This window comes from Macaca nemestrina, chromosome 20, assembly GCF_043159975.1.
Source record: "Macaca nemestrina isolate mMacNem1 chromosome 20, mMacNem.hap1, whole genome shotgun sequence".
NCBI lineage: Eukaryota > Metazoa > Chordata > Mammalia > Primates > Cercopithecidae > Macaca > Macaca nemestrina.
This window is the reverse complement of record NC_092144.1, coordinates 4,139,488-4,167,248: the sequence shown is the minus strand read 5'-3', so window position 1 is coordinate 4,167,248 and position 27,761 is coordinate 4,139,488. Positions and strand designations below refer to the sequence as shown.

General features: G+C 56.1%; 1 protein-coding gene across 2 annotated transcripts in view; it reads left to right on the top strand.

The window, feature by feature from the left end:
* Positions 1-489: 489 nt before the first annotated feature.
* The window catches only part of LOC105485194 (semaphorin 6B), a 41,516-nt gene continuing 14,244 nt past the window's right edge, over positions 490-27,761 (top strand). Inside the window, exons 1-7 of one of the 2 annotated variants that reach the window (XM_071087684.1) lie at positions 490-667; positions 24,667-24,816; positions 25,002-25,125; positions 25,926-25,986; positions 26,133-26,195; positions 27,084-27,185; positions 27,609-27,699. In XM_071087684.1, coding sequence (XP_070943785.1) covers positions 24,696-24,816; positions 25,002-25,125; positions 25,926-25,986; positions 26,133-26,195; positions 27,084-27,185; positions 27,609-27,699 — 562 coding nt within the window. In that variant the 5' untranslated portion in view covers positions 490-667; positions 24,667-24,695. Of the gene's footprint in view, positions 668-23,324; positions 23,612-24,666; positions 24,817-25,001; positions 25,126-25,925; positions 25,987-26,132; positions 26,196-27,083; positions 27,186-27,608; positions 27,700-27,761 lie in introns of those variants that run through there. The other variant, XM_011747443.3, reaches the window with a different exon arrangement.

Genomic DNA, 27,761 nt, shown 5'->3' with positions numbered 1-27,761 from the left:
AATGCTTGTGGATTGAAGAAATGGCCTCGTCTATGAAGGGGGCCACCCAGACCGCAGGGTTCCTGACAGCCTCATTGACCCCATGGGCTGGGTGTGATTGGAGCTGGATCCTGGGGACGCGAGTTTGAACAGAGGGGACCAGGAGATGAAGTTGGAGCGGCTCAATTAATAAGCCCACCACCTGGACCAAAGCATGGTGACCCCCTTGGGTCTCCCCCAACAACCCACCCAAACGCCACCCACCGGCTCCGCCCTCCGCTCCGCGCCGCGGTCGCTCCGGGCCGGGTTTTGCGCGGCTCCAGCTTGGCTTTGGGGAGGTGGGGGGGTTGCTGGAAAGGGGGGGCGGAGGTGGCAGAGCCGCGAGTCGCAGCGGCGGCCGCGGCGGGCGGAGGAGATGCGGCCGCGGCGCGCCCCCGGTCCGGCCGCCGCGCAGCGCCCCCCCGGGAGCCGACGCCAGCGCGCGGGGGGCCGGGGCTGAGCCCCCTCCCCCAGCGCAGCGCCGCGGGCCCGGGGGCGGGGTGAGCGCGCGCCCCCAGCCCCCCTCCCCAGCCGGGGATGCCGGGCTGAGCGCCCCGGCCGGGACAGGTGCGCGCACGGACCCCCCCAGCCCGCGCCCTCCCGCCCTCGCGCCTCCCGCCCGCGCACTCGCGGCGGCCGCGGCTCCGAGGTAAGCGCCCCGGGGCGTCTGCGGAGGGGGTTGGGGGAGGCGCGGGGATGGGGGCGTCTGTCGGCACGCAGCTAGGGGGCCGAAAGGCTGGCTGGGGTGGCCGGGTCTGGCGCTACGATTGGGGGGCCTGCGGGCCCTGCCACTGGGAGGGGACGGATTTGGGCTGGGGAGGGGGTTTGGGGAGCGCTAGAACGAGGGGAGGAATCTCTCAGCCACGCAACTGGGGAGGGGACCAGATTGGAGAGGGGGTCGCTGGCGGTATGGAGGGGTCCGGTTGGGGTCCGGTGGCATCGCTTTGGAGGGGCTGGATTTTGGCCTGGGGCGCTCCCTGAGGCTCCATTATGGGGGTGTCTAATGGCACTGCAACGTGGGGGGGCGCTTGGATTGTTGACTGGGGGCCTGTATGTGCAGCTAGGTTGGGGGTTCTGTCGGCACCGCAGCGGGTGGAGATTTTGTCCTGGGGGGGCCCGGAGGAGACATAATAATGGGGCTCGCGGCTGCGCCGCTGGGGAGCTGGATTGGGGCCCAGGTGGGGGGTTCGGGGCAGGCAGGGGGCCTGTTGGTCGGGGGTTGGGGGTGGCGTTGGGGGGCGGGGTCCTGAGAGCCAAGTCGAGGCGACGCGGGGCTGGTGTGGGGGTCCTGACACCGGGAGGCCCCTCCGCCCCACTTCGCGTGCCCCACTTCGCGTCCTGCCGCCGCACCTTGGGCGCCCGAGTCCTCTCCGGCCTCCTGTCCAGCCCAGAACAGGACGAGTCCCGGCTCCAGGCCGCGAGGCAGGGGTCACAGTGGTGTTGGAGGGGAGGGCCGGCCGGTTTGGATGCCCCCCGCCGCAGTGGGGGCCTGGGGGTTCGGGGCCCCCCAAGAGCTGACAAAAGGACAAAGAAAACGTTTCTCTCCACGCGCGCCGGGATGGGTGGGGGGCGCCGAGTGTGGCCCCCTCCCGCGGGCGCTGATTGGTCCCCGGGGCGGGGGTCACGTGCCCCTCCTGTCCTGCTCTCCGCCTGTGGGCGCCCTCCGAGTTTGGGGCACCTCCCAGAGGGGGCGCTACTGTCATGAACCCCCACCTCTGCCCCGGCCGGGTTAATGCTGGAGCTAGGAGCGTTTGCAGGCGTCCTGGGGTTGGGGGAGGGATTCGCAGACCCTCGCCCCCGCCCCCATGTGGCCCTCCCTCTCTCGCTGAGGTCTTTGACATCCTCTACCTGAGGCTGTCATCTTTGACCCCTAGACTGGAGCGGAATAGGTGCTTGGAGTTACTGGGGTGCCCTGAGGCTTTGGGGTTCTGGGTTTGGGTTGAAGGAGGGAGGAGGGGGAGAGGGACTCGTGGCTGTGGTGACTGAAGGAGGCCTCTGCCCCATTTGCAAAATCGCATTTCTATTTTTCTGTGTTCCTTTAGCATGTCAGAAGGCCCAAACTCCCTCTCCAAAATAAAAATTCCGGACACCTGGGGCATCCGCCTTGCCCCCAAACCCTTTCCCACATCCCAGGAGACCAGTTTCTTTCAGGGGTGGGACTTCGGGCTGTGCCTGCCCCATTGCTTTAAACTCTACTTAGGGAGAGTACAGGTTGTCGGGTGGGTGGAGGGGGATGGCTGGGACCGAGGCTGAGTTGGAACCCACCTGGAAGGGGGTCTTAAACTCTACGGGAAGTTGTCTGGGAGTCACTGCCACCCACACAGAGACGCCTCGGATATTGGGTAGGTGGCAGCCTGGCGTCAGCCTCTTGTCTGTTCTGAACTGGCCCATTCCCAACAGCAGGCAGGGAAACTGAGGACCGAGGAAGCCGCTGAAACCCAAGAACCCTGCTGCATCCCAGCTCCTCGCTGAGGGTTGCCCTGAAGCTGTGCTCCTCCCTTCTTCCCCTTGACTCTGGGCTATGCAGGATTCAGACCTGGAGCTTTGAGAGGAGGCGCTTCGCTGTGTGGCCTCAGGCTGGTCCCTAGTCCTCTCTGGGCTTCAGTCTCCCCGGGAGATGTGCTTTGGTTTTGGACTGGAGTGGGGGGAGGTGAGGCAGAGAGAGGTCGCTTGAAACTGTCTTGATCTGTGCCTGCCCCACTTTGCCTCTGGTTCCCCCAGCAGACTCCACTGCGGCTGAGCCCCGACAGGATCTTAGGGCCCGTGTTGCCTCCTTGGCTTTGGAGTTGTCTCCAAGCCTAGGTATCGAGTCCCCCCAGGAGGGTCCTTTCCCCCTGAGACCTCAGTCCTTGCCTCTGTCTGATGGGCATAGAAGGGGCTGGAGATGTGGCATGTCCTCTGCAGTGGCCACACCGAGCTGGCGGCAGAAGTTTGCTGGGGTTACCGGGACTGGGCCTGGAAGATAGAAATCAAACTGCCCTTGGAAAGGTGACCATGACGTCAGCCTGCGGGACAGGTGAGCTGGATCCCCAGGGACTGAAGGATATCGCTGGTCACCGTCCGTCTCCCAGGAAGGAAGGTGTCCCGAGCTGACCCTGGGCGTGGCCCTGTCCTGTGGGCCTGGAAAGGGAGATGCTGGAGGGAGAAACTTCCAGGGCAGTGGTCAGGACAGGTGGGAGCAGGGAAGGCTGCCCGGAAGAGGGAGTACTGGGACTGGGCTTGAAGGCGGAGAAGAATTCTGCCAGGAGGAGAGGGGGACAGGCATTGCAGGCAGAGGGAACAGCAAGGCAGGGTATGTTGGAGGAGGCCTGAGTGGCTGGACTATTTAAGAGGACCATGAGGTAGGTAGTAGCCTTGAATGCCAAGCCGAGGAGCGAACTTTATCCCAAGGGCAATAGGGAGCCATGGAAAGTTATAGAGCAGGGGGGAGGGGCATGGGTCACATTTCAGATCTTGAGGAAGGGTAGCTACAAGGAGACAGGCTCCTTGGAAACCAAATGCATTGCTGGAAGGAGTGGTGAGCTGCCCCTCATGGGAGGCAGGCCAGCGGGGTTGGACGGCCGTCTTTCCAGAATCCTGGATGAATAATCCTGATATTGGTCAGGCCCAAGTGACCTTCTAGATTTTTTTTTCTTTCAATTTCCAGGTCCTGTGGGTTTTCTGAACTGCTGTCCTGTTTAAGATAGCAGGGTTCTGAGATTCTCAGGTGTTTAAGGGGCTGTGGGCCTCAGGCTGTGGTTCCTCCAAAACCCAGCTGTGATTTGGTTGGGCTGTGGCTTTCTCTTGGCCATGGTGGTGCGGTTCTTCTGTCCCTGTCTTCATGTAGCAGCAGTAGGGAAACAGGCTCAAAGCAGCCGAAGACTCAGGCCCCAGCCACCAGCCCCATGTCCTCTGGCTGAATTATCCCAAAACAGACCCTTCACCCTAGACACCCTCACCATCATGAACGGCAGTGCTGAGGTCAGGCATGTGGCCATAGGAACCCAGGCACACAGTCCTCTTTCCTTATCACAGTCCTTCATCACCTCTCCTCCAGGGACATCCAGATGAAGTGCAGACATTAGGACAAGTAAGAAAGTAGCGGTGGCTCATGCCTGTAATCCCAGCACTTTGGGAGGCCGAGGCGGGCAGATAACCTGAGGTCAGGAGTTCAAGACCAGCCTGGCCAACATAGTGAAACCCCGTCTCTACTAAAAATACAAAAGAAAATTAACCGAGTGCAGTGGCAGGTGCCTATGATCCCAGCTACTTGGGAGGCTGAGGCAGGAGAATCACTTGAACCCAGGAGGCAGAGGTTGCAGTGAGCCAAGATCGCGCCATTGCACTCCAGCCTGGGCAACTTCAGCCTGGGCAACAAAAGCGAAACTTCATCTCAAAAAAAGAAAGAAAGAAAGAAAGAAAGTTACTTGAGGCCGAGCGCAGTGGCTCACGCCTGTAATCCCAACACTTTGGGAGGCTGAGGCAGGAGGATCACTTTTGGGAGGCCGAATCAGGAGTTCAAGACCAGCCTGGCCAACATGGCGAAACCCCGTCTCTACTAAAAATACAAAAATTAGCCGGGCATGGTGGTGGGTGCCTGTAATCCCAGCTACTCAGGAGGCTGAGGCAGGAGAATCGCTTGAACCCAGCAGGCGGAGGTTGCAAGGACCTGAGATTGTGCCACTACACTCCAGCCTGGGGGACAGAGCAAGACTCCGTCTCAAAAAAAAAAAAAAAAAAAGGAAAAAGAAAAAGTAAGAGACTTGGGAGGCTGGGGACCACCCTTCGGGCTCTTTGGGTCCCCACTACTTGCCACCCTCAATGGCCCTTCTCCATCTGGCCCCAGGGGCCAAAGGTGGCCACCCCAGGGCCCCACTGGGAGGTAAAGCCCACTCTAGACTACATTTCCCAGGATGCACCATGGCCCGGCTAAGCCAGCCTTCCAAGGACGGACCTAGGAGGGAACTTCCCAAATACGGAGCCCAGAGGAGGATTGTGGGTTCTCAGGTGGGCCTGATTCCAGGCAATTAGGTCAATCAGTCAGTCAACAGATGCTGCCAGCGGCCCCCGTGTGCTGTGCCCTGTGCTGGGTAATGCTAGGATCCCAAAGAGGTAACCTTAACTCCGCTGTCTAGTTGGAGGGGCTTCCAGGCTAGAGGAAGAGAAACAGGGGCAGGCATTGGCCCCCTGTGCTATGCGTTTTCAGGGCTAGGGCAGAGGGAGCAACTGGGGCTAGGGAAAGCTATACCCTGCCTCATGGATCAGGGAAGATGTACCAGGAAGGGGCATTGTAGCTAGGGCCATGATGGATGTTTAGGAGCTCACTAGGGGGTGGCCATATGTTTTCTGATGATTGCAGAAGAACCTCCCTCCCCTGAAGGCCATGGACTCAGAGCCCCTGGGGAAGTTGAAGTAGCAATTCTGAATTATCTCCCTTAGAGGCAGCCGTAGCATTTGGATCAGACTGACTTGAGATTGAATCAGTTTCTTCTCTCACTTACTCATGCCCCCTCTCTGAGCCTCAGTTTCCCCATCTGTAAAACGGGTTGCTATTCTGCCTCCCTTAGGGTTGACCATTTAAATGAGAGGATGCAGGCAAAATGCCAAATATAGTTCTCTTGGACTTCTGACTCCAGAAAAAGGAACAATCTTGCAAAGCAGAAACTGGAGCTTCTGGTCATGATCTCATTTGGAGCTGTGGGAGCGTTGCTTGCATTTAACAAGTGGACTGATGTTTAGTGAGCACCTGTTAAGTGCCAGGTGCCACGGACCCAGCAACGACCAAGGCAGACTACTGTGTCCGGTCCTTCTTGAATTCCCAGCTGGGCGGGGGGTGGGGGCGGGCAGGGGAGCACAGACACTAACTAGAGAAAGTGACAAGGTAAATCAGGTATAGTCAGTGCCCTGAAGACAATTATCCTGGAAGTGACTGAGAAGGCCGGGGCTGTGTTCACTGAGGCTGTCGGGGAGGGTGTCTCTGAGGAGGTGACATTTGAGCTGAGACCTGGAAGATGAGAAGGAGCTGGTCGTGCAGAGATCTTGGGAAGCAGCACTCCAGGCAGAGGGCATGGCCCGTGCAAAGGTCCTGGGGCAGGACCTCACCTGGGGTATTGGAGGAACACCAAGGAGGCCCATGTGGCTGGAGCAGAGTGCGGAGGGGGAGAATGGGAGGAGGGAAGGGCAAGGAGAGTACAGGCCGGTCATGCAGGGCCCTTGTGGGCTGCAGTGAGGACTTGAGCTTTGATCCCCAGGGAGGTGGGAGCCATGGAGTGCCGCGGGAAGAGTACAGATGGGATCTGACTCTTGGTGCCCTCTGGTGGCATCTTTGGGAAAGACAGACGGGGCAAGGCTGCAACTGAAGACCAGGTCCTGGTAATAATTGATGGGGGTGGGCCAGGCAAGGGCAGTAGAGGGGGAAAAGGTGGATGGATAGGGAAAACTTGCTGAGATGGATGTGAAGAGGCTGAAAGCTCCTTTCTCTGGGGCAGGGCAGTGCTGTGGTTAAGAGCGCAGCGTCTGGACTCCTGGGCCTGGGTTCAAATCCCAGCTTGGCCATTTCTGGGCTGTGCGACCTTGGGCCCATCCCTTGGCCACCCTGGCCCCGAGTTTTCCCACTTATGGAATCGTCAGAAGAGCCCCTCTCACCTCCCCTGCTGGGCTGAGGGACAGGGCTGGGAGCATGGGGTAGGCGCCCCGTAAGTGTTTGCTGTCGTCCGTCTTTGAAGGTCAGTGCCTCAGGCTCTGGGGAGCAATGAGGCACAGATGGGGGTGACAGGTTCCCTGAGATGACCCAGCAAACCGGGGGGCCCCTTCCCCTCAAACGCTGTTCTCCACAGTTTGACGGTTCTCAAGCCCCATCCCCCAGTGCCCACGTCACTCTGCCAGCCCCTCCACCATTCCTGAGCCCTGACTCACCAGGACTTGTGGTCCGCTCTGACCCCGGGCCTTTCCCCTGGGACCTATTTCCCGCCTTTGTCTTCTTCAAGTTCATTCACCAGGTCTTCCGTTCCCAGCAGCACTTGGCACTCCTGAGACCCCCCACCCCCATTCCCCACCACAGGTCTCAGCGGGGACCCCCTCCAGGCCTCTCACACCGGTCCCGACCACTTGGGGATCCCCGGCCTCTGGGGAGGGGCAGTGACTGGCGGAATTCTGGGGGAGGAGTTCAGCAGTGGGGGGAAGGGCGCCCAGAACTCCAAGTTGGAGGGGAAAGGCTCCTCGTCTGCCCCTAGATCAAGCTCCCAAAGGCGGGGCCATCTTTCTTTCTTCCTCCCTAAGTGGAGTCCCTATAACAGAGCCTTATTCTCCTCTGAACCCCACAGCTGGGTCCCAAGCTCAGGACCCACCACTCTGTACTTCCTCCAAATCGGGTCTGAAGGGAGGACCTGTCCATCCCCAAACCTGCTTGGGAATCTGTGGGTGCCTGATGCCCCAGCCCCAGCCTGGATTCCCTGGAAGCCCCAGCCTCCCCGAGCCGCCCCTCCTGGACCCCTTAATTACCCGCTGGGTGTAAATGACACTTTAATTTCCTCTGAATGGTCGTTGCAACCCCCCCCACCTGCCACCCATTCCTAATTACAAGTTGCTGTTTCCGACTTGCCTCCTGGTGGCCCAATTTCAAAACAGTAATTAAAATTAATTACCCAGGAGCCCCCTCCCCAGAGGGGAGGAGGCCCAGGAGCCCCAGAGACATATCCATGTCCCCACTGGAGGTTCTGCCTGGGCTCCCACACCCTGACTTCCCAAGCGGCCTGGGGACAGGGACAGCCTCTCTCTGGGTCTCTGCTTGCCTGTCTGTGAAGTACTTTAGCTGGCCAGAAGCGGTGGCTCACGCTTGTAATCCCAACACTTTGGCAGGCCGAGGCAGGTGGATCACTAGAGGTCAGGAGTTCGAGACCAGCCTGACCACCATGGTGAAACCCCGTCTCTACTAAAAACACAAAAATTAGCCGGGCATGGTGGCACGTGCCTGTAGTCCCAACTACTTGGGAGGCTGTGGCAGGAGAATCGCTTGAACCGGGAGGAGGAGGTTGCAGTGAACCTAGATCGTACCACTGCACTCCAGCCTGGGTGACAGAGCAAGACTCTGTCTCAAAAAAGAAAAACAAAATGTAGGGTGTGCCACCATCATGGGCAGGGAACGCGTTGTGAGCACTTGGTAAATGTCAGCAAGAGGTGACCTCACACAGTGGCTCACACCTTTAATCCCAACACTTCGGGAGGCTGAGGCAGGAGAATCGTTTGAACCCAAGAGTTCAAGACCAGCCTGGGTATCATACCCCTCTCTACAAAAAATTAGCCGGATGTGGTGGTGCACACCTGTAGTCCCAGCTACTCAGGAGGTTGAGGCAGGAGGATTGGTTGAGCCTGGGAGGTCAAGGTTGCAGTGAGCCGAGATCACGCCACTGCACTCCAGCCTGGGTGACAGAGACCCTGTCTCCAAAAAAAAAAAAAAAAAAGAAAAAGAAAAAAAAAGTCAGCAAGAAGCAAGATCACCTTTGCATCCCTGGCACCCTTGTGTGCTATGTGACCTCAGCAAAATGGCTTAACCTCTCTGAGCTTCAGTTTTTCATCTGCAAACAGGGATGAGCATGCTGGTCTCTGAGGGTTGATGCGGGCAGGAAATGAGTTCATATGCGGGAAAAGCATGGCGCATAGCAGGTGCAGCCTTCCTAAATCTGTTCTTGAATTCCCGCTCTCCTGGCCTGCTGTGAGTTGAATGTGGAAGGCGGCTCAGGGTAGAGTCCCATCCTCTGCAAAAGACGCACTCAGCATTAATTGAGTGCTTCCTGCATGCTGGGCTCTGTGCCAAGCCCTGGACGTGCACAACCCCGAGCCATGTTGGTGCACAGTAGGTGTTTAAGAAGTCTGGAATGAACATATCCTTGCAACTATTTTAATTAATTTATTTATTTATTTGAGATGGAGTCTTGCTGTGTCGCCCAGGCTGGAGTACAGTGGTGCGATCTCAGCTCACTGTATCCTCCACCTCCCGGGTTCACACCATTCTCCTGCCTCAGCCTCCCGAGTAGCTGGGATTACAGGCGCCCACCACCACGCCCACCTAATTTTTGTATTTTTAGTAGAGACGGGGGTTTCACCATGTTGACCAGGCTGGTCTCGAACTCCTAACTTCAGGTGACCTTCCAGCTTCGGCCTCCCAAAGTGTCGGCATTACAGGCGTGAGCCACCGCACCCGGCCGACTATTTTATTTTTAAACTATTATTATTATTATTATTATCATTCTTGTTATTATTTGAGGCAGGGCTCTCTGTCATCCAGGCTGGAGTGCAGTGAGGCCATCACAGCTCACTGTAGCCTTGACCTCCTGGGCTCTAGTGATCCTCCCACCTCAGCCTCCCAAGTAGCATGTCGCACCACACTCAGCTAATTATTGCTATTTTTTTTTTTTTTTTTTGAGACGGAGTCTCGCTCTGTCACCCAGGCTGGAGTGCAGTGGCCGGATCTCAGCTCACTGCAAGCTCCGCCTCCTGGGTCTACGCCATTCTCCTGCCTCAGCCTCCCAAGTAGCTGGGACTACAGGCGCCTGCCACCTCGCCCGGCTAAGTTTTTGTATTTTTAGTAGAGACGGGGTTTCACTGTGTTAGCCAGGATGGCTATTTTTTTTTAGAGATGGGGTCTGGCTGTGTTGCCCTGGCTAGTCTCGAACTGGCCTCAAGGGAGCCCCTGCCTCAGCCTTCCAAAGCACTGGGATCACAGGCGTGAGCCACCTTGCCCGGCCCCGTTGGAACTATTTTATAAGTGGGGGCTCTTCCTGGGACATTCATTCAGCTGATTTGTTGAGCACCTACTGTGTGCCAGGCCCCATGCTGGGTACTGGGGTCACAGCAGTAACTGAGACACACCCCCTGCCCCTGTGGAGCCAATGTTTTTATCCTCATCTTTCAGAGGAGGAAACAAGCTCAGAGATGGGAGGGTTCTAACCCATGGCAGTGCAGCATCACAACAGTTAATTAAGCACGTATCACGATTGCTCATTACCCCTCGTGAGAAGCCGATGTGGATGGTTATCATGCTTGGTTCGCTGATGGGGAAACTGAGGCTCTGAGAACTGAGGACTCGGTAAGGGAGGTCAAGAGTGGAGGGGAGGCCGGGCACAGTGGCTTAGGCCGGGTGCAGTGGCTCACACCTGTCATCCCAGCACTTTAGGAGGCCGAGGCGGGCAGATCACCTGAGGTCAGGAGTTCGAGACCAGCCTGGCCAACTTGGCGAAACCCCATCTCTACTAAAAATACAAAAATTAGTCAGGTGTGGTGGCGTGCACCTGTAATTCCAGCTACTCAGGAGGCTGAGGCAGGAGAATCACTTGGAACTGGAAGGCGGAGGTTGCAGTGAGCCTAGATTATGCCACTGCACTCTAGCCCGGGTGACACAGGCTAGAAAAAAATAAATAAAAGTGGAGGGGAGGCTCACAAGCCACCTCCCAGGCTGGGCAGGGATGAGTTAACCGACATCCAGTAGGATGGGGGGTATGGGAGCCTCTCTCTTCTGCCCCACCCCTCATGCCCAGGCCCTAGGGACTCCCTCCAGCCTTCCTGCCAAGTTCCTAGACAGCCCCAGAGCCTGGCTGGGCTATGATGGGGGCTACCGAAGCAGCTGGAGGGGCAGCTGTAAGCAGAGCCCGTAACCAGACCTGGACGGCCCTGGGGCCCCGTTGCCGGGACCAGGTTACTCGATCCCCCTGGGGACGCTGGCCCTGGAGCCAGAATACTGGGGCAGCCGGGACGATAGGGAGCTCCTTGTATGGAACTGGAGACAGACATCCCACCCCCGTCCCTTGTGCTGTGGCAGATGGAGAAATGGAGGCTCCAAGCCTGCCTGGGATCACTGTCTTTTATCGTGGAACAGAGACGCCCAGAGAGGGTGTGTAGCTGGCCAAAGGTCACACAGCAAGGTCATTTAACCTAAAGTGAATGCTTGTGTGCCAGGCCCTGAGCTGGTGTCTTTATTTTATGGACAAGAAAAAGAGACTGGCTGGGCACAGTGGCTCACGCCTGTAATCCCAGCAGTTTGGGAGGCCGGAGTGGCAGGATCACTTGAGGCCAAGAGTTTGAGACCAGCCTGGCCAACATAGCGAAACCCCATCTCTACAAAAAGTACAAAAATGGACTGGGGATGGTGACGCACACCTATGATCCCAGCTTACTGGGGAGGCTGAGACAGGAGGATTGCTTGAGCCAGGGAGGTTGAGACTGCAGTGGGTTATGATGGTACCACTGTACTCAACCTGGGCAACAGACCAAGACCCTGTCCTTGGGAACAAACAAGAAATGAGGCTGAGTGTCATGTCTGAGTGAAGGGGAGAGTCCCAGGAGTCCTTTCTGCGACGTGCCAGCCTCCCCGTCCACCTTGACCTTCTGTCTCTTCCTCTAGTGGTCCCAGTCTCCACGCTTTTTCCTCTGCAGTTCCTTCCCCTTGGAGCACCTTCCTCACCTTGTCACGAGGTCTCCCCTTCGACCTTCAGGCCTCAGCTCAGATGTCCCCTGCCCTAATCATTCCTCGTGTTTTTATGGTCGTGCTTATTATTGTCAGAAGCTATTGAGTTCCGATGTTGGTTAACGTGTGTAGTGTACCCCCGTCTCCCCCACGGGGCTGGGAGCCCCATACTGGTAGGGCTTTTGTAGTTGTCTCGGTCATGGCTGTGTCCCCATGCCCGGAGCACGTGTCTGGTATACAGCTGGTGCCCAATAATTACTAATCCAATGAGTAAGTGAATGACTTCCAGTTTGGGGCGCAGGGAGCCAGAGCTGGACGTAGTTGCTTCCAGGTTGGCGGTTGAGTGAAGACGAGGGCAGGGTGGTTGTGGCTGGGGGAACCCAGAGAAATTGAAGCCCAGTCAGGGCAGTCAGAGAAGGCTTCCTGGAGGGAAGGGACACGCATGCATGGCCTTGACTGGTGAGCAGGAGTCAGCTGTAGGGCTTGGAGGACAGAGAGTGAGGTTACTATGTCTGACTGGTTGGGAGGGCAGCTGGGCCTTGAGAAGGCTAAAAAGGTTCCCCAGCAGTGGGGACAGCCTGAGCCAAGGTCTGCAGGAAGGGGCTGGAAATGCCTGATAGTAGGTGAGGGCAAGAAGAAGGTTCAAGTCATTCCTAGGGCGGGAGGTGTCCTTGAACATTGAGGTGTAAAAAAAATTGGTTCTTCTTCTGTGGGGCACTGGGGAGCCATGGTAGGCCTTTGAGCAGGGGAGTGGCAGGGTCAGAGCTGAGCTTGGAATACACAGTAAAGGGGTGGCTTGGTGGTGGTGCCGGGGTCAGAGAGGAGAGTGGGCATTGTCCTTGAAGGACAGCTCAATACCCAGGCTAGGAATGCCCCTTGGGACAGAGCCAGGGACCAAGCCAGCTTGTGGAAGCAAGAAAGATTCAAAGTAGATTGAAAGTAGAACTTCCATGCTCAGGCAAAAAAAAAAATAAGGCCCTGGCGCCGTGAGTCACGCCTGTCATCCCAGCATTTTGGGAGGCCGAGGCAGGCGGATCACCTGAGGGTAGGAGTTCAAGATCAGCCTGGCCGACATGGCGAAACCCCCGTCTCTACTAAAAATACGAAAAAATTAGCTGGGCGTGGTGGCAGGTGCCTGTAATCCCAGCTACTCGGTGGGCTGAGGCAGGAGAATCGCTTGAAGCCAGGAGGCGGAGGTTTCAGTGAGCTGAGATGGAATGAGGTTGAGTGAGCCCAGTGCACTCTAGCCTGGGCAAAAACAATGAGACTCCGTCTCAAAAAAAAGAGAGAGAATTTTAGCTACAGACCAGCTATCAGGAAACAAAAAAGATGTAGAAAGAAACATATTTCACCTGCTGTGTATTGGTTCAGATTATTACACTCTTTCTTCCTCATGGAGGTGATTTAGGGTTGAATTTTAAATCACCCACAGTGTATAGATGGGGAAACTGAACCCTGGAGAAGGGAAGTGACTGTCTGCAGTCAAACAGCTGAGGCAGAGCTGGGGTTTGAACCTGGGCTGTGTGGTTCTGGAGCCAAACCTCTTCTTCTGGGACTTTTTTTTTTTTTGAGACGGAGTCTCACTCTGTCGCCCAGGCTGGAGTGCAGTGGCCGGATCTCAGCTCACTGCAAGCTCCGCCTCCCGGGTTCACGCCATTCTCCTGCCTCAGCCTCCCGAGTAGCTGGGACTACAGGCGCCCACCACCTCGCCCGGCTAGTTTTTTTGTATTTTTAGTAGAGACGGGGTTTCACCGTGTTCGCCAGGATGGTCTCGATCTCCTGACCTCGTGATCCGCCCGCCTCGGCCTCCCAAAGTGCTGGGATTACAGGCTTCAGCCACCGCGCCCGGCCTATTCTTTTTTTTTTGAGACAGAGTCTCACTCTGTTACCCAGGCAATGGCACAATCTTGGCTCACTGCAACCTCCGCCTCCCCGGTTTCCGTGATTGTGCAATGGTGCGATCTCGGCTCACAGTAACCTCTGCCTCCTGGTTCAAGCGATTCTCCTGCCTCAGTATCCTGAGTAGCTGGGATTACAGGCATGCACCATCACGCCTGGCTAATTTTTGTATTTTTAGTAGAGATGGGGTTTCTCCATATTGGCCAGACTGGTCTCAAACTCCTGACCTCAGGTGATCCACCCACCTCTGCCTCCCAAAGTGCTGGGATTACAGGCGTGAGTCACTATGCCCGGCCCCAGCAAGGAATTATTTTTATTTTATTTTATTTGAGACAAGGTCTTGCTGTGTCACTCAAGAGTGCAGTGGTACAATCTCAGCTCTCTGCAGCCTCAACCTCCTGGGCTCAAGCGATCCTCCCACCTCAGCCTCCCAAGTAGCTGGGACCACAGGCACACATCACCACCACGCCCAGCTAATTTTTGCATTTTTTTGTAGAGATGGGGTCTTTCTATGTTGCCCAGGCTGGTCTGAAACTCCTGAGCTCAAGTGATCCTCCCGCCTTGGCCTCCCAAAGCTCTGGGATTGTAGGCATGAGACACCACACCCGGCCCAACCAGCAATTGAGTCCCAGTGGTGTGCTGGACCTTGGGGGCAGAGGTCATTCGCCAGGACTCATCTGCCCTGCCTCAAGGGGCTTCCGGTGCAGCGAGGTAGATGGGCTCTGAGCAGTCCCATAGGGGGCAATTGTTTTGTTTATTTATTTATTTATTTTTATTTGTTATTGTTTGATTATTATTATTTTTTTGAGGCATAGTTTTGCTGTGTCACTCAGGCTGGAGTGTGATGGCGCGATCTCGGTTCACTGCAACCTCTGCCTCCCAGGTTCAAGCAATTCTCCTGCCTCAGCCTCCCGAGTACCTGGAATTACAGGTGCGCACCACCACGCCCGCCTCATTTTTCGTATTTTTAGTAGAGACAGGGTTTCGCCATGTTGGCCAGTCTGTTCTCGAACTCCTGACCTCAGGTGATCCACCCGCCCCCCGCCCTTGGCCTCCCAAAGTGCTGGGCTTACAAGTGTGGCTCACCATGTCTGGCCTCATTATTTTTTTCTTTTTCTTTTTTTGAGATGGAGTCTTGCTCTGTCACCCAGGCTGGCGTGCAGTGGTGTAATCTCAGCTCACTGCAACCTCTGCATCCCCGGTTCAAGCGATTCTCCTGCCTCAGCCTCCCGAGTAGCTGGGGCTATAGGTGCGCACCACCACGCCCAGCTAATTTTTGTATTTTTAGTGGAGACGGGGTTTCACAACATTGACCAGGCTGGTCTCAAACTCCTGACCTTGTGATCCACCTGCCTCGGCCTCCCAAAGTGCTGGGATTACAGGTGTGAACCACCATGCCCGACCCCAGGTGATTATTTTAATTGTGGAATCCACACATGAAGCTGCACCTCTCAGAGTTTGTGATGCACGTGGATCCCTGCAGGATCTTGATCAGGTGCAGGCCTGGGTGAGCGGGCCTGGGCCCCAGGATTCTGCATTTCTGACAGTGGTGGCCATGCTGCTGTTCCGAGACCCACACTCCCAGCAGCCTGAGTGTGATGGGGGAGGAGAGGAGGGCATAACGTGGGGAGGGCAGAGACGTCCGGGTTCCAGGAAGGTGTAGGGGGAGCCTGTCTTAGATGACCGGAAGTGAGGAAGTGAGTTGTGTGTGTATCTTTGGGAAGAGTGCTCCTGGCAGAGGGCACAGCCTGGGCAAAGGCCCTAGGGCAGGACCATGCCTGGCCTGTTGGAGGAACAGCAAGGAGGCCCGTGTGGCTAGAGTCAAGTCAGGGGTGGGAGAGAACGAGGAGGAGAGGGTAGACAGGGGATGAGGCAGGTCGTACAGGGCCTTGTGGGCTGCAGGGAAGACTCCGGCTTTGACCCCGAGGCAGGTGGGAGCCATGGAGGGGTAAGGGCAGAGGAGGGACGGGACCTGACTCATGTGCTCAGAGGCGTCCTCTGGTGGCTGCTTCTGGAAGGACAGTCTGGGGACCAGGGCAAGAGGGGACTGGGCTGGGCTGGGCCAGGCAGGCGGGGATGCGAGTGGCCACGGTGTGGATGGGAAGCGGTGAGTTCTGCATAAACTCGAAGGCAGAGGCCGCAGGAGTGGCTAATGCTGGCTGTGAGGCTGGTGGAGTGGGGTGTAGCGGGGAAGTCGAGATGAGCTCCAGGTGCGGCCTAAGCCATCAGCTGAGACGGAGGACGCAGGAGAAGTGGGGCCGAGGAGGAGGGACATCGACCATCCGTTGACCCCGATTGGATCGGTAGCCTCAGCGCCACTCCAGCGAGAACCCCGTTAGGGTTTTTGTTTTATTTGTTTGTCTTCAAACTCACAGCCGGATCCTAAACTTTACACCGAAGCCTCAGGGACCAAGAACAGCCCAGACACGCTGGCCTGGAGGAGAGAAGGTGGGGTGAGAGCTCCCCCAGGAAATTCAGGCCCATGACAGGGCGGCAATAGCTGGGGCCGCGTGGTTCTGGGGTTGCGCCCAGCATGGCTCAGGGTGAGACTTCATGAGTCCCATGCGTGGAGCGGCTGAGGGGCAGCTGTACCCCGAATCCGGAGCTGGGGGAGGCCCGGCTAGAGTCAGGACTGTGGGTGTCATCAGGTATAGACGGGGTTTAGAGCCCCAGGAGTGGACAGGGCCGCCCAAGACGGGCGTGAGTGGAGGGAAAAGAGAGACGGGGAGGTGGCGGTCGAGGAGGGTGCAGGGCGGGACAAAGTTGGGAGTGAGGCTGGCGAGTGTGGGGCACGGGGGGCCACCAGAGGACAGAGCTCCTAGGAAGAGGAGCTGAACTAGGGGGTCCTCGAGGACATTTCCATCCCCGAGCCTCAGTTTCCACATCTGCACAGTGGGCTCGTGTTTGCAGAGCTGGAGGGACAGCCGGGGGTCTCCGGGAGGGATCTGTTGCTTTCTGGCCCCTCTCCCGCAACAACGCGCCCCCACAGCTTACATGCAAGTCCCCAGGGTTGCAGGCAGGAGTCCCCCAATCCCTGGGGCACGCAGACATGTGGGTGCACGGGTGCCCTGGAGAACCCTGCACACCACCGGCAGCCCCGTGGCTCCCTGTGACCAGGTGTCCGGCAGCCGCAGCGTGGCAGGTGGTGGGGCCGCTTCCGGGCGGGCAGGCGCCGAGCGGCTGCTGGCGGAGGCTCCTCGAGTTTCATGGAGAGAAGCAGATGGCCTTGGGGGTAGCGGGAGGTGCACAGGCCTCGGGTAACCCCAGATTGAGGGGGTAAACTGAGGCCAGGTAGATGGGGTTCGTTGTGAAGTGGCCCGGACTCCCCGCAATGAATATTTGGGGTTCCGTTGTGTGTTATTATCAAAATAAGTAAAATTGAGCGGGATCTAATGTGGGCTTTGTGATCCCTGACTTTGGGCAAATGACTTTACCTTTCTGTGCCTCAGTTTCTGTCTGTATAAGGGGCCTATTAAGAGAACTTACCAGGCTGGGCGCGGTGGGTCACGCCTGTAATCCCAGCACTTGAGAGGAGGCTGAGGAGGGTGGATCACTTGAGGCCAAGAGTTCGAAACCAGCCTAGGCAACATGGTGAAAACCGGTCTCTACTAAAAATACAAAAATAAGCTGGGTGTGGTGGTGCATACCTGCAATCCCAGCTACTCAGGAGGCTGAGGCAGGAGAATTGCTTGAACCCGGGAAGCCGAGGTTGCAGTGAGCAGAGATCGTACCACTGTACTCCATCCTGGGCGACAGAGCGAGACTCTATGTCTCCAAAAAAAGAAAAATAGCACTCATCCCTTGGGGGTGATGTGAAGATTAAATGAGTTAAGTACTTAAGACAGTGCCTGACACCTAGCAAGTGCTTTGTGTTTGCTAGGTGGTTTTTTGTTGTTGTTACTTTATATTTTTGAGACAGGGTCTCACTTGGTCGCCCAGACTGGAGTACAGTGGCCCAATCATAGCTCATTGCATTCTTGAACTCCTGGGCTCGAGCGATCCTCCTGCTTCAGCCTGGAAAGTAGCTAGGACTAACAGGCATGTGCCACCACACCTGGTTAATTTTTTATTTTCTGTAGAAATTGTGGGAGGGTGTCTCACTATGTTGCCCAGGCTGGTCTCAAACTCATGAGCTCAAGCAATCCCCTTGCTTTGGCCTCCCAAAGTGTTTTACAAAATTAATACAAAAATTAACTGGGTGTGGCAGTGCGCACCTGTAATCCTAGCTTCTTGGGAGGCTGAGACACGAGAATCGCTCGAACCTGGGAGGTGGAGGTTGCAGTGAGCCAATAGTGAACCACTGCACTCCAGCCTGGGCCACAGAGTGAGACTCTGTCCTCGCCCCTCCCCCACTGCCACCAAAAAAAAAAAAAAAAAGCCGGGCATGGTGGTGCACACCTATGGTCCCAGCTACTCGAGAGGCTGAGGCAGGAGGATCGCTTGAGTCCGGAGCTCAAGGCTGCAGTGGGTGGTGATTGTGCCACTGTACTCCAGCCTGGGCGACAGAGCCAGACCCTGTCTCTTGAAACAATGTTTAAAGAAATAGTTTCTAGAGTTATATACTATTCTGATAAAACACATGAGGCTTGGCCGGGCGCGGTGGCTCAAGCCTGTAATCCCAGCACTTTGGGAGGCCGAGACGGGCGGATCACGAGGTCAGGAGATCGAGACCATCCTGGCTAACACGGTGAAACCCCATCTCTACTAAAAAAAAATACAAAAAAGTAGCCGGGTGAGGTGGCGGGCGCCTGTAGTCCCAGCTACTCGGGAGGCTGAGGCAGGAGAATGGCGTAAACCTGGGAGGCGGAGCTTGCAGTGAGCTGAGATCCGGCCACTGCACCCCAGCCTGGGCGGCAGAGCAAGACTCCGTCTCAAAAAAACAAAACAAAACAAAACAAAACAAAAACACATGAGGCCGGGCGCGGTGCCCCACACCTGTAATCCAAGCACTTTGGGAGGCCGAGGCGGGCGGATCACAAGGTCAGGAGATCGAGACCATCCTGGCTAACACAGTGAAACCCTGTCTCTACTAAAAACTACAAAAAACTAGCCAGGCGTGGTGGTGGCAGTAGCCTATAGTCCCAGCTACTCGGGAGGCTGAGGCAGGAGACTGGCGTGAACCCGGGAGGCGGAGCTTGCAGCAAGCCGAGATCGCGCCACTGTACTCCAGCCTGGGCGACAGAGCGAGACTCCATCTCAAAAAAAAAAAACCACACAAGATGAAAGACACACCATGTCACACCTATTAGAACGGCTACTGTCAAAAAACTGGAAGGTTGCTGGGCTTGGTGGCTCACACCTGTAATCCTCGCACTTTGGGAGGCCAAGGCGGGTGGATCACCTGAGGTCAGGAGTTCAATACCAGCCTGGACAACATGGTGAAACCCCATCTGTACTAAAAATACAAAAATCAGCTGGGCGTGGTGGCACGTGCCTGTGGTCTCAGGTACTGGGGAGGCTGAGGCGGGAGGATCGCTTGAACCCGGGAGGCAGAGATTGCGGTGAACCAAGACCATGCCACTGCACTCCAGCCTGGGTGACAGAGCGAGACTCCATCTCAAAAAAATAATAAGAATGAAGGAGGCTGGGCATGGTAGCTCATGCCTGTAATCCCAGCACTTTGGGAGGCCGAGGTGGGTGGATTGCCTGAGGTCAGGAGTTCAAGACCAGCCTGACCAACATGGTGAAACCCTGTGTGTACTAAAAATGCAAAAAAAAAAAAAAAAAATTAGCCGGGCATAGTGGCGTGCACTATGCAGTCCCAGCTACCTGGGAGGCTGAGAAAGGAGAATCGCTTGAACCAGGGAGGTGGGGGTTGCAGTGAGCTGAGATCATGCCACTGCATTCCGGCCTGGGAGACAGAGCAAAGCTCCGTCTCAAAAAAAAAAAAAAAGGGAAGGAAACCATGACGCAGGTCACAGTGTGGATGCATCTTGAGGCAATCACGCTCAGTGAGAGAAGCCAGACACGAAAGGACAAACACTGTGTGATTCCACTTCTAGGAAGTCCCTAGAGTCATCAGGTTCACAGAGACAGTGGCATGGGAGGTGCCAGGGGCTGGGGAGGGGGGTGAGGAGTGAGTGTTTCATGGGGACAGAATTTCAGTTTGAGAAGCTGAGAAAGTTCTGGAGATGCTGGTGGTGATGGTTGCACAATTATGTGGATGTTCTTTTTTTTTTTTTTTTTAATTTTTTTTTTTTTTTTTTTTGAGACGGAGTCTCGCGCTGTGTCACCCAGGCTGGAGTGCAGTGGCGCGATCTCGGCTCACTGCACGCTCCGAAAGCTCCGCCTCCCGGGTTCACGCCATTCTCCTGCCTCAGCCTCCGAGTAGCTGGGACTACAGGCGCCCGCCACCACGCCCGGCTAGTTTTTGTATTTTTAGTAGAGACGGGGTTTCACCATGTTAGCCAGGATGGTCTCGATCTCCTGACCTCGTGATCCACCCGCCTCGGCCTCCCAAAGTGCTGGGATTACAGTTGTGAGCCACTGCACCCGGCCGCCCTTAACCGTTTTTAAGTACACACAGTTCACTGGCATTAAGAACATCCACATGCCAGTGAACTGTGTGTACTTAAAAACTGGCATTAAGAACATCCACATGCCAGTGAACTGTGTGTACTTAAAAACGGTTAAGGGCGGCCGGGTGCAGTGGCTCACAACTGTAATCCCAGCACTTTGGGAGGCCAAGGCAGGCGGATCACCTGAGGTCAGGAGTTTCAGACCAGCCTGGCCAATATGGCAAAACGCCGTCTCTACTAAAAATACAAAAATTAGCCGGGCATGATGACGGGCGCTTGTGATCCCAGTTACTCAGGAGGCTGAGGCAGGAGAATTGCTTGAACCCAGGAAGCCGAAGTTGCAGTGAGTCGAGATCGCGCCATTGCACTCCAGCCTGGGTGACAGAGCAAGACTCTGTCTCAAAAAAAAAAAAAAAAGAAAAAGAAAAAGAAAAAAAAAAGTGCACTCACTCCTTGGGGGTGTTATAAAGATTAAATGAGTTAATTTAAGTACTTATGATAGTGCCTGGCACCTAGCAAGTGCTCTGTGTTTGCTAGTTTTGTTGTTGTTGTTGTTGTTGTTGTTGTTTTTGAGACGGAGTCTCGCTCTGCCGCCCAGGCTGGAGTGCAGTGGCCGGATCTCGGCTCACTGCAAGCTCCGCCTCCCGGGTTCACGCCATTCTCCTGCCTCAGCCTCCCGAGTAGCTGGGACTACAGGCGCCCGCCACCGCGCCCGGCTAGTTTTTTGTATTTTTTAGTAGAGACGGGGTTTCACTGTGTTAGCCAGGATGGTCTCGATCTCCTGACCTCGTGATCCGCCCGTCTCGGCCTCCCAAAGTGCTGGGATTACAGGCTTGAGCCACCGCGCCCGGCCTGTTGTTGTTTTTATTTTATTTTACTATTTTGAGACAGGATCTCACTTGGTCGCCCACAGTGGAGTACAATGGCCCAATCATAGCTCATTGCATTCTTGAACTCCTGGGCTCAAGCGATCCTCCTGCTTCAGCCTTGCAAGCAGCTGGGACTACAGGCATGTGCCACCACGCCTGGTTAATCTTTTATTTTCTGTAGAGATTGTGGGGGGTTGTCTTGCTATATTGCCCAGGCTGGTCTCAAACTCGTGAGCTCCAGCGATCCTCTTGCCTTGGCCTCCCAAAGTTTTACAAAATGAATACAAAAATTAACTGGGCGTGGCAGTGTGCACCTGTAATTCCAGGTTCTTAGGAGGCTGAGACACGAGAATCGCTTGAACCTGGGAGGTAGAGGTTGCAGTGAGCCAAGATCATGCCACTGCACCCCAGCCTGGGCGACAGAGCGAGACTCTGTCCACCTCCCCCGGCTCCCCGCCCCCCCTTAGAAAAAGGCCAGGCATGGTGGTGCACACCTGTGGTCCCAGCTCCTTGGGAGGTTGAGGCAGGAGGATCGCTTGAGCCCGGAAGTTCAAGGCTGTCGTGAGTGGTGATTGTGCTACTGTACTCCAGCCTGGGTGACAGAGCCAGACCCTGTCTCTTAAAACAATGTTTATAGAAACAGTTTCTATAATTAAATATTATCTGATAAAACACAAGATGAAGGGCACACCATGTCACACCCATTAGGATGGCTACTGTCAAAAAACCAGAAGGTGGCCAGGTGTGGTGGCTCATACCTGTAATCCTAGCACTTTGGGAGGACAAGGCGGGTGGATCACCTGAGGTCAGGAGTTCGACATCAGCCTGGCCAACATGGTGAAACTCTGTCCATACTAAAAATACAAAAATTAGCTGGGCGTGGTGGCACGTGCCTGTGGTCTCAGGTACTCAGGAGGCTGAGGCGGGAGGATCGCTTGAACCTGGGAGGTGGGGGTTGCAGTGAGCTGAGATCACGCCACTGCACTCCGGCCTGGGAGACAGAGCAAAGCTCTGTCTCAAAAAAAAAAAAAAAAAAAAAAAAAAAAAAAAAAAGGGAAGGAAACCCTGACACAGGTCACAGTGTGGATGCATCTTGAGGCAATCACGCTCAGTGAGAGAAGCCAGACACGAAAGGACAAACACTGTGTGATTCTACTTCTAGGAATCCCTAGAGTCATCAGGTTCACAGAGACAGTAGCATGGGAGGTGTCGGGGGGTGGGGAGGGGGGTGAGGAGTGAGTGTTTCATGGGGACAGAATGTCAGTTTGGGAAGCTGAGAAAGTTCTGGAGATGCTGGTGGTGATGGTTGCACAATTATGTGGATGTTCTTAATGCCAGTGAACTGTGTGTACTTAAAAATGGTTAAGGGCGGCCGGGTGCGGTGGCTCACAACTGTAATCCCAGCACTTTGGGAGGCCAAGGTGGGCGGATCACCTGAGGTCAGGAGTTCAAGAGCAGCCTGACCAATATGGCAAAACTCCCTCTCTACTAAAAATACAAAAATTAGCCGGGCGTGGTGGCGGGCGCTTGTGATCCCAGCTACTCGAGAGGCTGAGGCCTGAGAATCGCTTGAACCTGGAAGGCAGAGGCTACAGTGAGCCGAGATGGCACCACTGCACTCCAGCCTGGGTGACAGAGCAATACTCTTTCTCAAATAATAATAATAATAATTAAATGAAAATGGTTAAGAGGACAACTTTTATGTTACATGTATTTTAGCCATTTTATTTTATTTTTTTATTTTTTATTTTTTTTGAGACGGAGTCTCGCTCTGTCACCCAGGCTGGAGTGCAGTGGCCGGATCTCAGCTCACTGCAAGCTCCGCCTCCCGGGTTCACGCCATTCTCCTGCCTCAGCCTCCCGAGTAGCTGGGACTACAGGCGCCCGCCACCTCGCCTGGCTAAGTTTTTGTATTTTTAGTAGAGACGGGGTTTCACTGTGTTAGCCAGGATGGTCTCGATCTCCTGACCTCGTGATCCTCCCGTCTCGGCCTCCCAAAGTGCTGGGATTACAGGCTTGAGCCACCGCGCCCGGCCTATTTTAGCCATTTTAAAATTTTTTTTTATTTTTAATTTTATTTATTTATTTATTTATTTATTTATTTTTTGAGACGGAGTCTCACTCTGTCGCCCAGGCTGTAGTGCAGTGGCCGGATCTCGGCTCACTGAAAGCTCCGCCTTCCGGGTTTACGCCATTCTCCTGCCTCAGCCTGGGTTTCACTGTGTTAGCCAGGATGGTCTCGATCTCCTAACCTCGTGATCCACCCGCCTCGGCCTCCCAAAGTGCTGGGATTACAGGCGTGAGCCACCGCGCCCGACCGCCATTTTTTTTTTAAAGGCACAGGGCAGACATGGCTCTTCGGTAGGTTCTGGGGTAGGGGCTAGAAGAGCCCGTGATATGAGGGAAGGGGAGGCCGAAGGGGAGTCTGAGGTCAGGAGCCTTGAATCCCAGGGAGAGGCTGGGGCCTGGACTCAGGGGTCCCTGGGAGCCACAGGAGGCTGTAGAGTAGGGGAGGAGCCAGGGAAGGAAACTCTGAAGGAAACAGGGCCGTGCCCTGAACACACGTGGAATCCGGGTGCTAGCTGAGTCACAAATCCTGGAAGCTCAGGGTCGTGGAGAGGAAGCCCTGCCGCTCTATGCAAGGTCTTCCTGTTTTTGGAGGAGGCAGGCACTCCAGGGCCGATAGTCTCGAATCACCTTCACCTCTGGGGGCTCAGAATCCCTGAGCCACAAAGCTGGGGCAGGGCTGGGGGATACCCCTGCTGCTCAGACAGGGAAATGGGCACGGAGCTTGCCCAGTACTTCCCAGAAGGACGAGGCTGCTGAGCTTCTCATTCGGGGCTCCGGGACCTGGACTGTACCCCTTTCTGGTAGGGGGTGCCCTGAACTGAGACCTTCAGGCATGGAGGGCGGGGACTCAGAGGTTGAATTCTGCTTCCATGTCATTACCTGGGTGGGAGAGGGCCTCCACTCCACACACCTAGAAGTTTCTGCAAAATTACCTTGAATGGGAGTGAGAAGCAGGCCCCCTTGAGAGGTAGTGAGGCGCCTGTCATGGAGGTATGCAAGCGGAGGACGAAAAGGCTGGACTTGAGAAGGAGGTCAGACCTCCAGGGTCACAGAGGCCCTTGGCATGGGGAATAGTCTGTGACTCTGTAGTTATGTAGTACTGTCATTCCCAGCTTGTGGCATTTTTTTTGTTTGTTTTTGTTTTTTGTTTTTGGATGGAATCTTGCTTTGTTGCCCAGGCTGGAATGCAATGGTGCGATCTTGGCTCACTGCAACCTCCACCTCCTGGGTTCAAGGGATTCTCCTGCCTCAGCTCCCCAGCAGCAGGGATTACAGGCATGCGCCACCACGCCAGGCTAATTTTTGTATTTTTTTTTTGTAGAGATGGGCTTTCGCTATGTTGGCCAGGCTTGTCTTGAACTCCTGACCTCAGGCGATCCTCCCACCTCGGCCTCCCAAAGTGTTGGGATTACAGGCGTGAGCCACTGCACACAGCCAGCTTGTGGCTTATAAAATTCCAACTGTCTTTGACTTTTTTTTTTTTTTGCCTTTGAGTTTAATATTTTTGTGTTTTAATTCGAAGGATTTTTATGCGTGTATTTTGAGATTGCATTTTTAAATGTGTGTTTTAGGATATTCGTATCTATTATAATTATTATTATTAGTTTTTAATTACTGAATGCATTTTTGTTTGAAGTCGTTTCCTGGGCTTTCACGCACACATGACCATAAAGCTGTTCTGATAATTAAATCAGTGCTGTATATTATTATTATTATTGCCACTATTGTTATTATTAATTATCATCCCCGGGGGCAATTTTTCTGGGATTTGAAGGAGCGGCTGAGGCTCTCGCGTGCCCTCTTGTGGCCGCGAGTCGGACAGCAGGCCGCTCACCTCGCCGCCCCTCACCCGCAGGCGTCACCTCCTGTCGCCTCGCCCTCGCCATGCAGACCCCGCAAGCGTCCCCTCCCCGCCCGGCCCTGCTACTTCTGCTGCTGCTACTGGGGGGCGCCCACGGCCTCTTTCCTGAGGAGCCGCCACCGCTCAGCGTGGCCCCCAGGGACTGTGAGTCTGGGGGTATCTTGCGGGGGATGGAGTCCCGTGGGAGTGTCTGGGTTCCCGATTGGGTCTGCTGCCCCCACTGGGGAACTCAACCAGTTCAGGAGACACCCCTAGAAGGGGCATGACCTCGAGCCGCCCTCTCTTCACCCCCAGCCCTTGCTCACACCCCTCTCCACCCCCTCACTCAGACCTGAACCACTATCCCGTGTTTGTGGGCAGCGGACCCGGACGCCTCGCCCCCGCAGAAGGTGCTGAGGACCTCAACATCCAGCGAGTCCTGCGAGTCAACAGGACGCTGTTCATTGGCGACAGGTATTGCTGGGGACAGCGAGGAGGTCTGTGTGACTGAAGCAGAATGAGCGAAGGGGGGAGAGAGAGGAGGGGAGTGCAGGGAGGGGACGGGACAAATCGTGCAGAGCCTGTTGGGTCATTGGGAGGACTTAGGCTTTGACCCGGAGGAAGGTGGGAGCCACAGAGGGTTGTAGGTGGAGGGAGGACTGGACCTGACTCAGGTGCTCACACGCGCCCTCTGGTGGCTGCTTCTGGGAGGGGGCGAGAATGGAAGCCAGGGGACCAGGGTAGAGGGGACTGGGCTTTCCAGGCTGGCTATGATGAGGCTGGACCAGGTGGAAGCTGTCGTGGGGAGAAGCGAGTGTGAGATTACGGGGCTTCTAGGGATGGGCATCCCAGGAAGGAGAGATGCCGGACAGATCAGATGCTTTGGAGAGAATGTGGAGGATGGAGAAGGGACCACTGGGCTTAACCACACAAGGTCACCAATGATGTTGAGCAGGGCGACTTCCTCGGCATGGGTGTGACCGGGGAGAGACTGGTGGGCGCCTGGGAGGCGCCGAATGGGGCACCTGGCCTAAGGCCATGGGACGAGGTGTTGGGGGCAGCCCGTGGGGCGTGTCGGGCAGGAGGTGGAGGGCAGGGTATGAAGTCCTGCTGGGGCCCTTAGGAGGGGTGTGGTCGGCGCTGGAGTTGCTGGTGTCAGAGACGTTGGCATGTGCCTGCGTGCCCCCGTGTGCACGCCACATTGGCAGTGGGAAGGATGGAATGGGAGAGAGCGGTGGAGCCCCCATGTCTCACTAACTATGCCCCTCCCCCAGGGACAACCTCTACAGGGTGGAGCTGGAGCCCCCCACGTCCACGGAGCTGCGGTACCAGAGGGTGAGGAAGGGGTGCAGGTGGGAGTGGAGGGGTAGGGCGGGGGGGCTTGGCACTGCACCGCAGGGCTGGGTGAATTCGGCCCTGCATGACGGGATCACTTAGGGCTGCTGGGACCCGATACCCCCTCACCAGCTCTCTGTCTGCAGAAGCTGACCTGGAGATCGAATCCCAGCGATATAAACGTGTGTCGGATGAAGGGCAAACAGGAGGTGAGTGAGCCCTGATTGGGTCCCGGCCCCCGCAAATCAGCCCTGGCATTACCCATGCCCCGCCCCAATCAGGCCAGGCCACGCCCACTCCGCCAGCCCTGGCCACGCCCCAACCCACCTCCTGTCAGCCCTGGCCACGCCCAACCGCCAGCCCTGGCCACATCCCCAAACAACCATGGCCACGGCCACGTCCCCACTCAATTGGTCCTAGCCCGGCCCCCAACCTAGCCACAATTAGCCATAACCACGCCCCAAATAGTTCTGGCTACGCCCACACCTCTGCCCCAGTCAGTCCTACCACTACCCCCATTCTCGTTCCAACAAGCCCAGGCCATGCTCACACCCCACCCAATCGCTCATACCCCACCCAATCGATCAGGTCCCCATCCCGACCCCTCCCCTATCAGCCCTGCCCGCCCCACCCCGCCCCTGGCCCGCCCCAATAAGCCCAGGCCACACCCACCCCACCAACTCTGGCCATGCTCCCAACCTGGCCCCAATCAGCCATAACCATGCCCACCACGCCCCAGTTAGTTCTGGTCACGCCCATGCCCCACCCCAGTTGGCCCTGACCACACCCAGGGCGGATCCTTCTCCTCCTCCATCCCAGGTTGGGACTCTGCTGTTGCCATGGTTATGCCCACAGTCTGAACATGCCCACAATCCTGGCTTTGCCTGCACTGCTGATACAGTGTTACCCTGTCTGGGCCGCACCGTGTCCCCAGCCAGTCCTAGGTTCAGCCCCTGCCTTGACCCCAAGGAGGGCCCCAGACTTGGCCATGCACACCACAGACCGGCCCTCCACCCACAAAGCTCAGGTTCTGGCCACGCCTGTGACCATGAGCACGCCCACATCGCGCTCCCCACTTCCTCCTGTCCCCACCCCAGGGCGAGTGTCGAAACTTTGTAAAGGTGCTGCTCCTTCGGGACGAGTCCACGCTCTTTGTGTGCGGTTCCAACGCCTTCAACCCGGTGTGCGCCAACTACAGCGTGAGTCTTAAGACTCCCTGCGCCCCAGGTCCAACCTCCAGGCCTCTGCTCGCCCGACCTCTGCTGGCCATGACTTTTCCCCAGGCCATGTCACCTCCTCCAGGAAGCCTTCCTGGATATACTCTCCCTGCCTCCTGCCCCTGAGCTCAAGAGGAGTCACTGCTGTCCAAACAAGGCCTGTACAGGGTGCCAGGGAAGCCATAGCTACTTAGACAATGAGCCAGTTGCAGGTCTAACTAGAGATCGACTCTTAAACCCATTTACAGATCAGTAAACTGAGGCCCTGAGAGATTAAGTGAGTGGCCAAGGTCACACAGTAATCCATGGTGGACCAGGATTCCCCCTAGAGTGGGGGGCTGAGGGAGCCAGGGGCTGCTAGGTGGGGTCAGGAGATCTGTCACTCAGCCCCCATGGTCCCTGCAGATAGACACCCTGCAGCCCGTGGGAGACAGCATCAGTGGTATGGCCCGCTGCCCGTACGACCCCAAGCACGCCAATGTTGCCCTCTTCTCTGGTAAGTACCCCCCCAACCTCCATCTGATCAGCCCCAGCCAGAGGCAAGACCTAGCGTTTTCT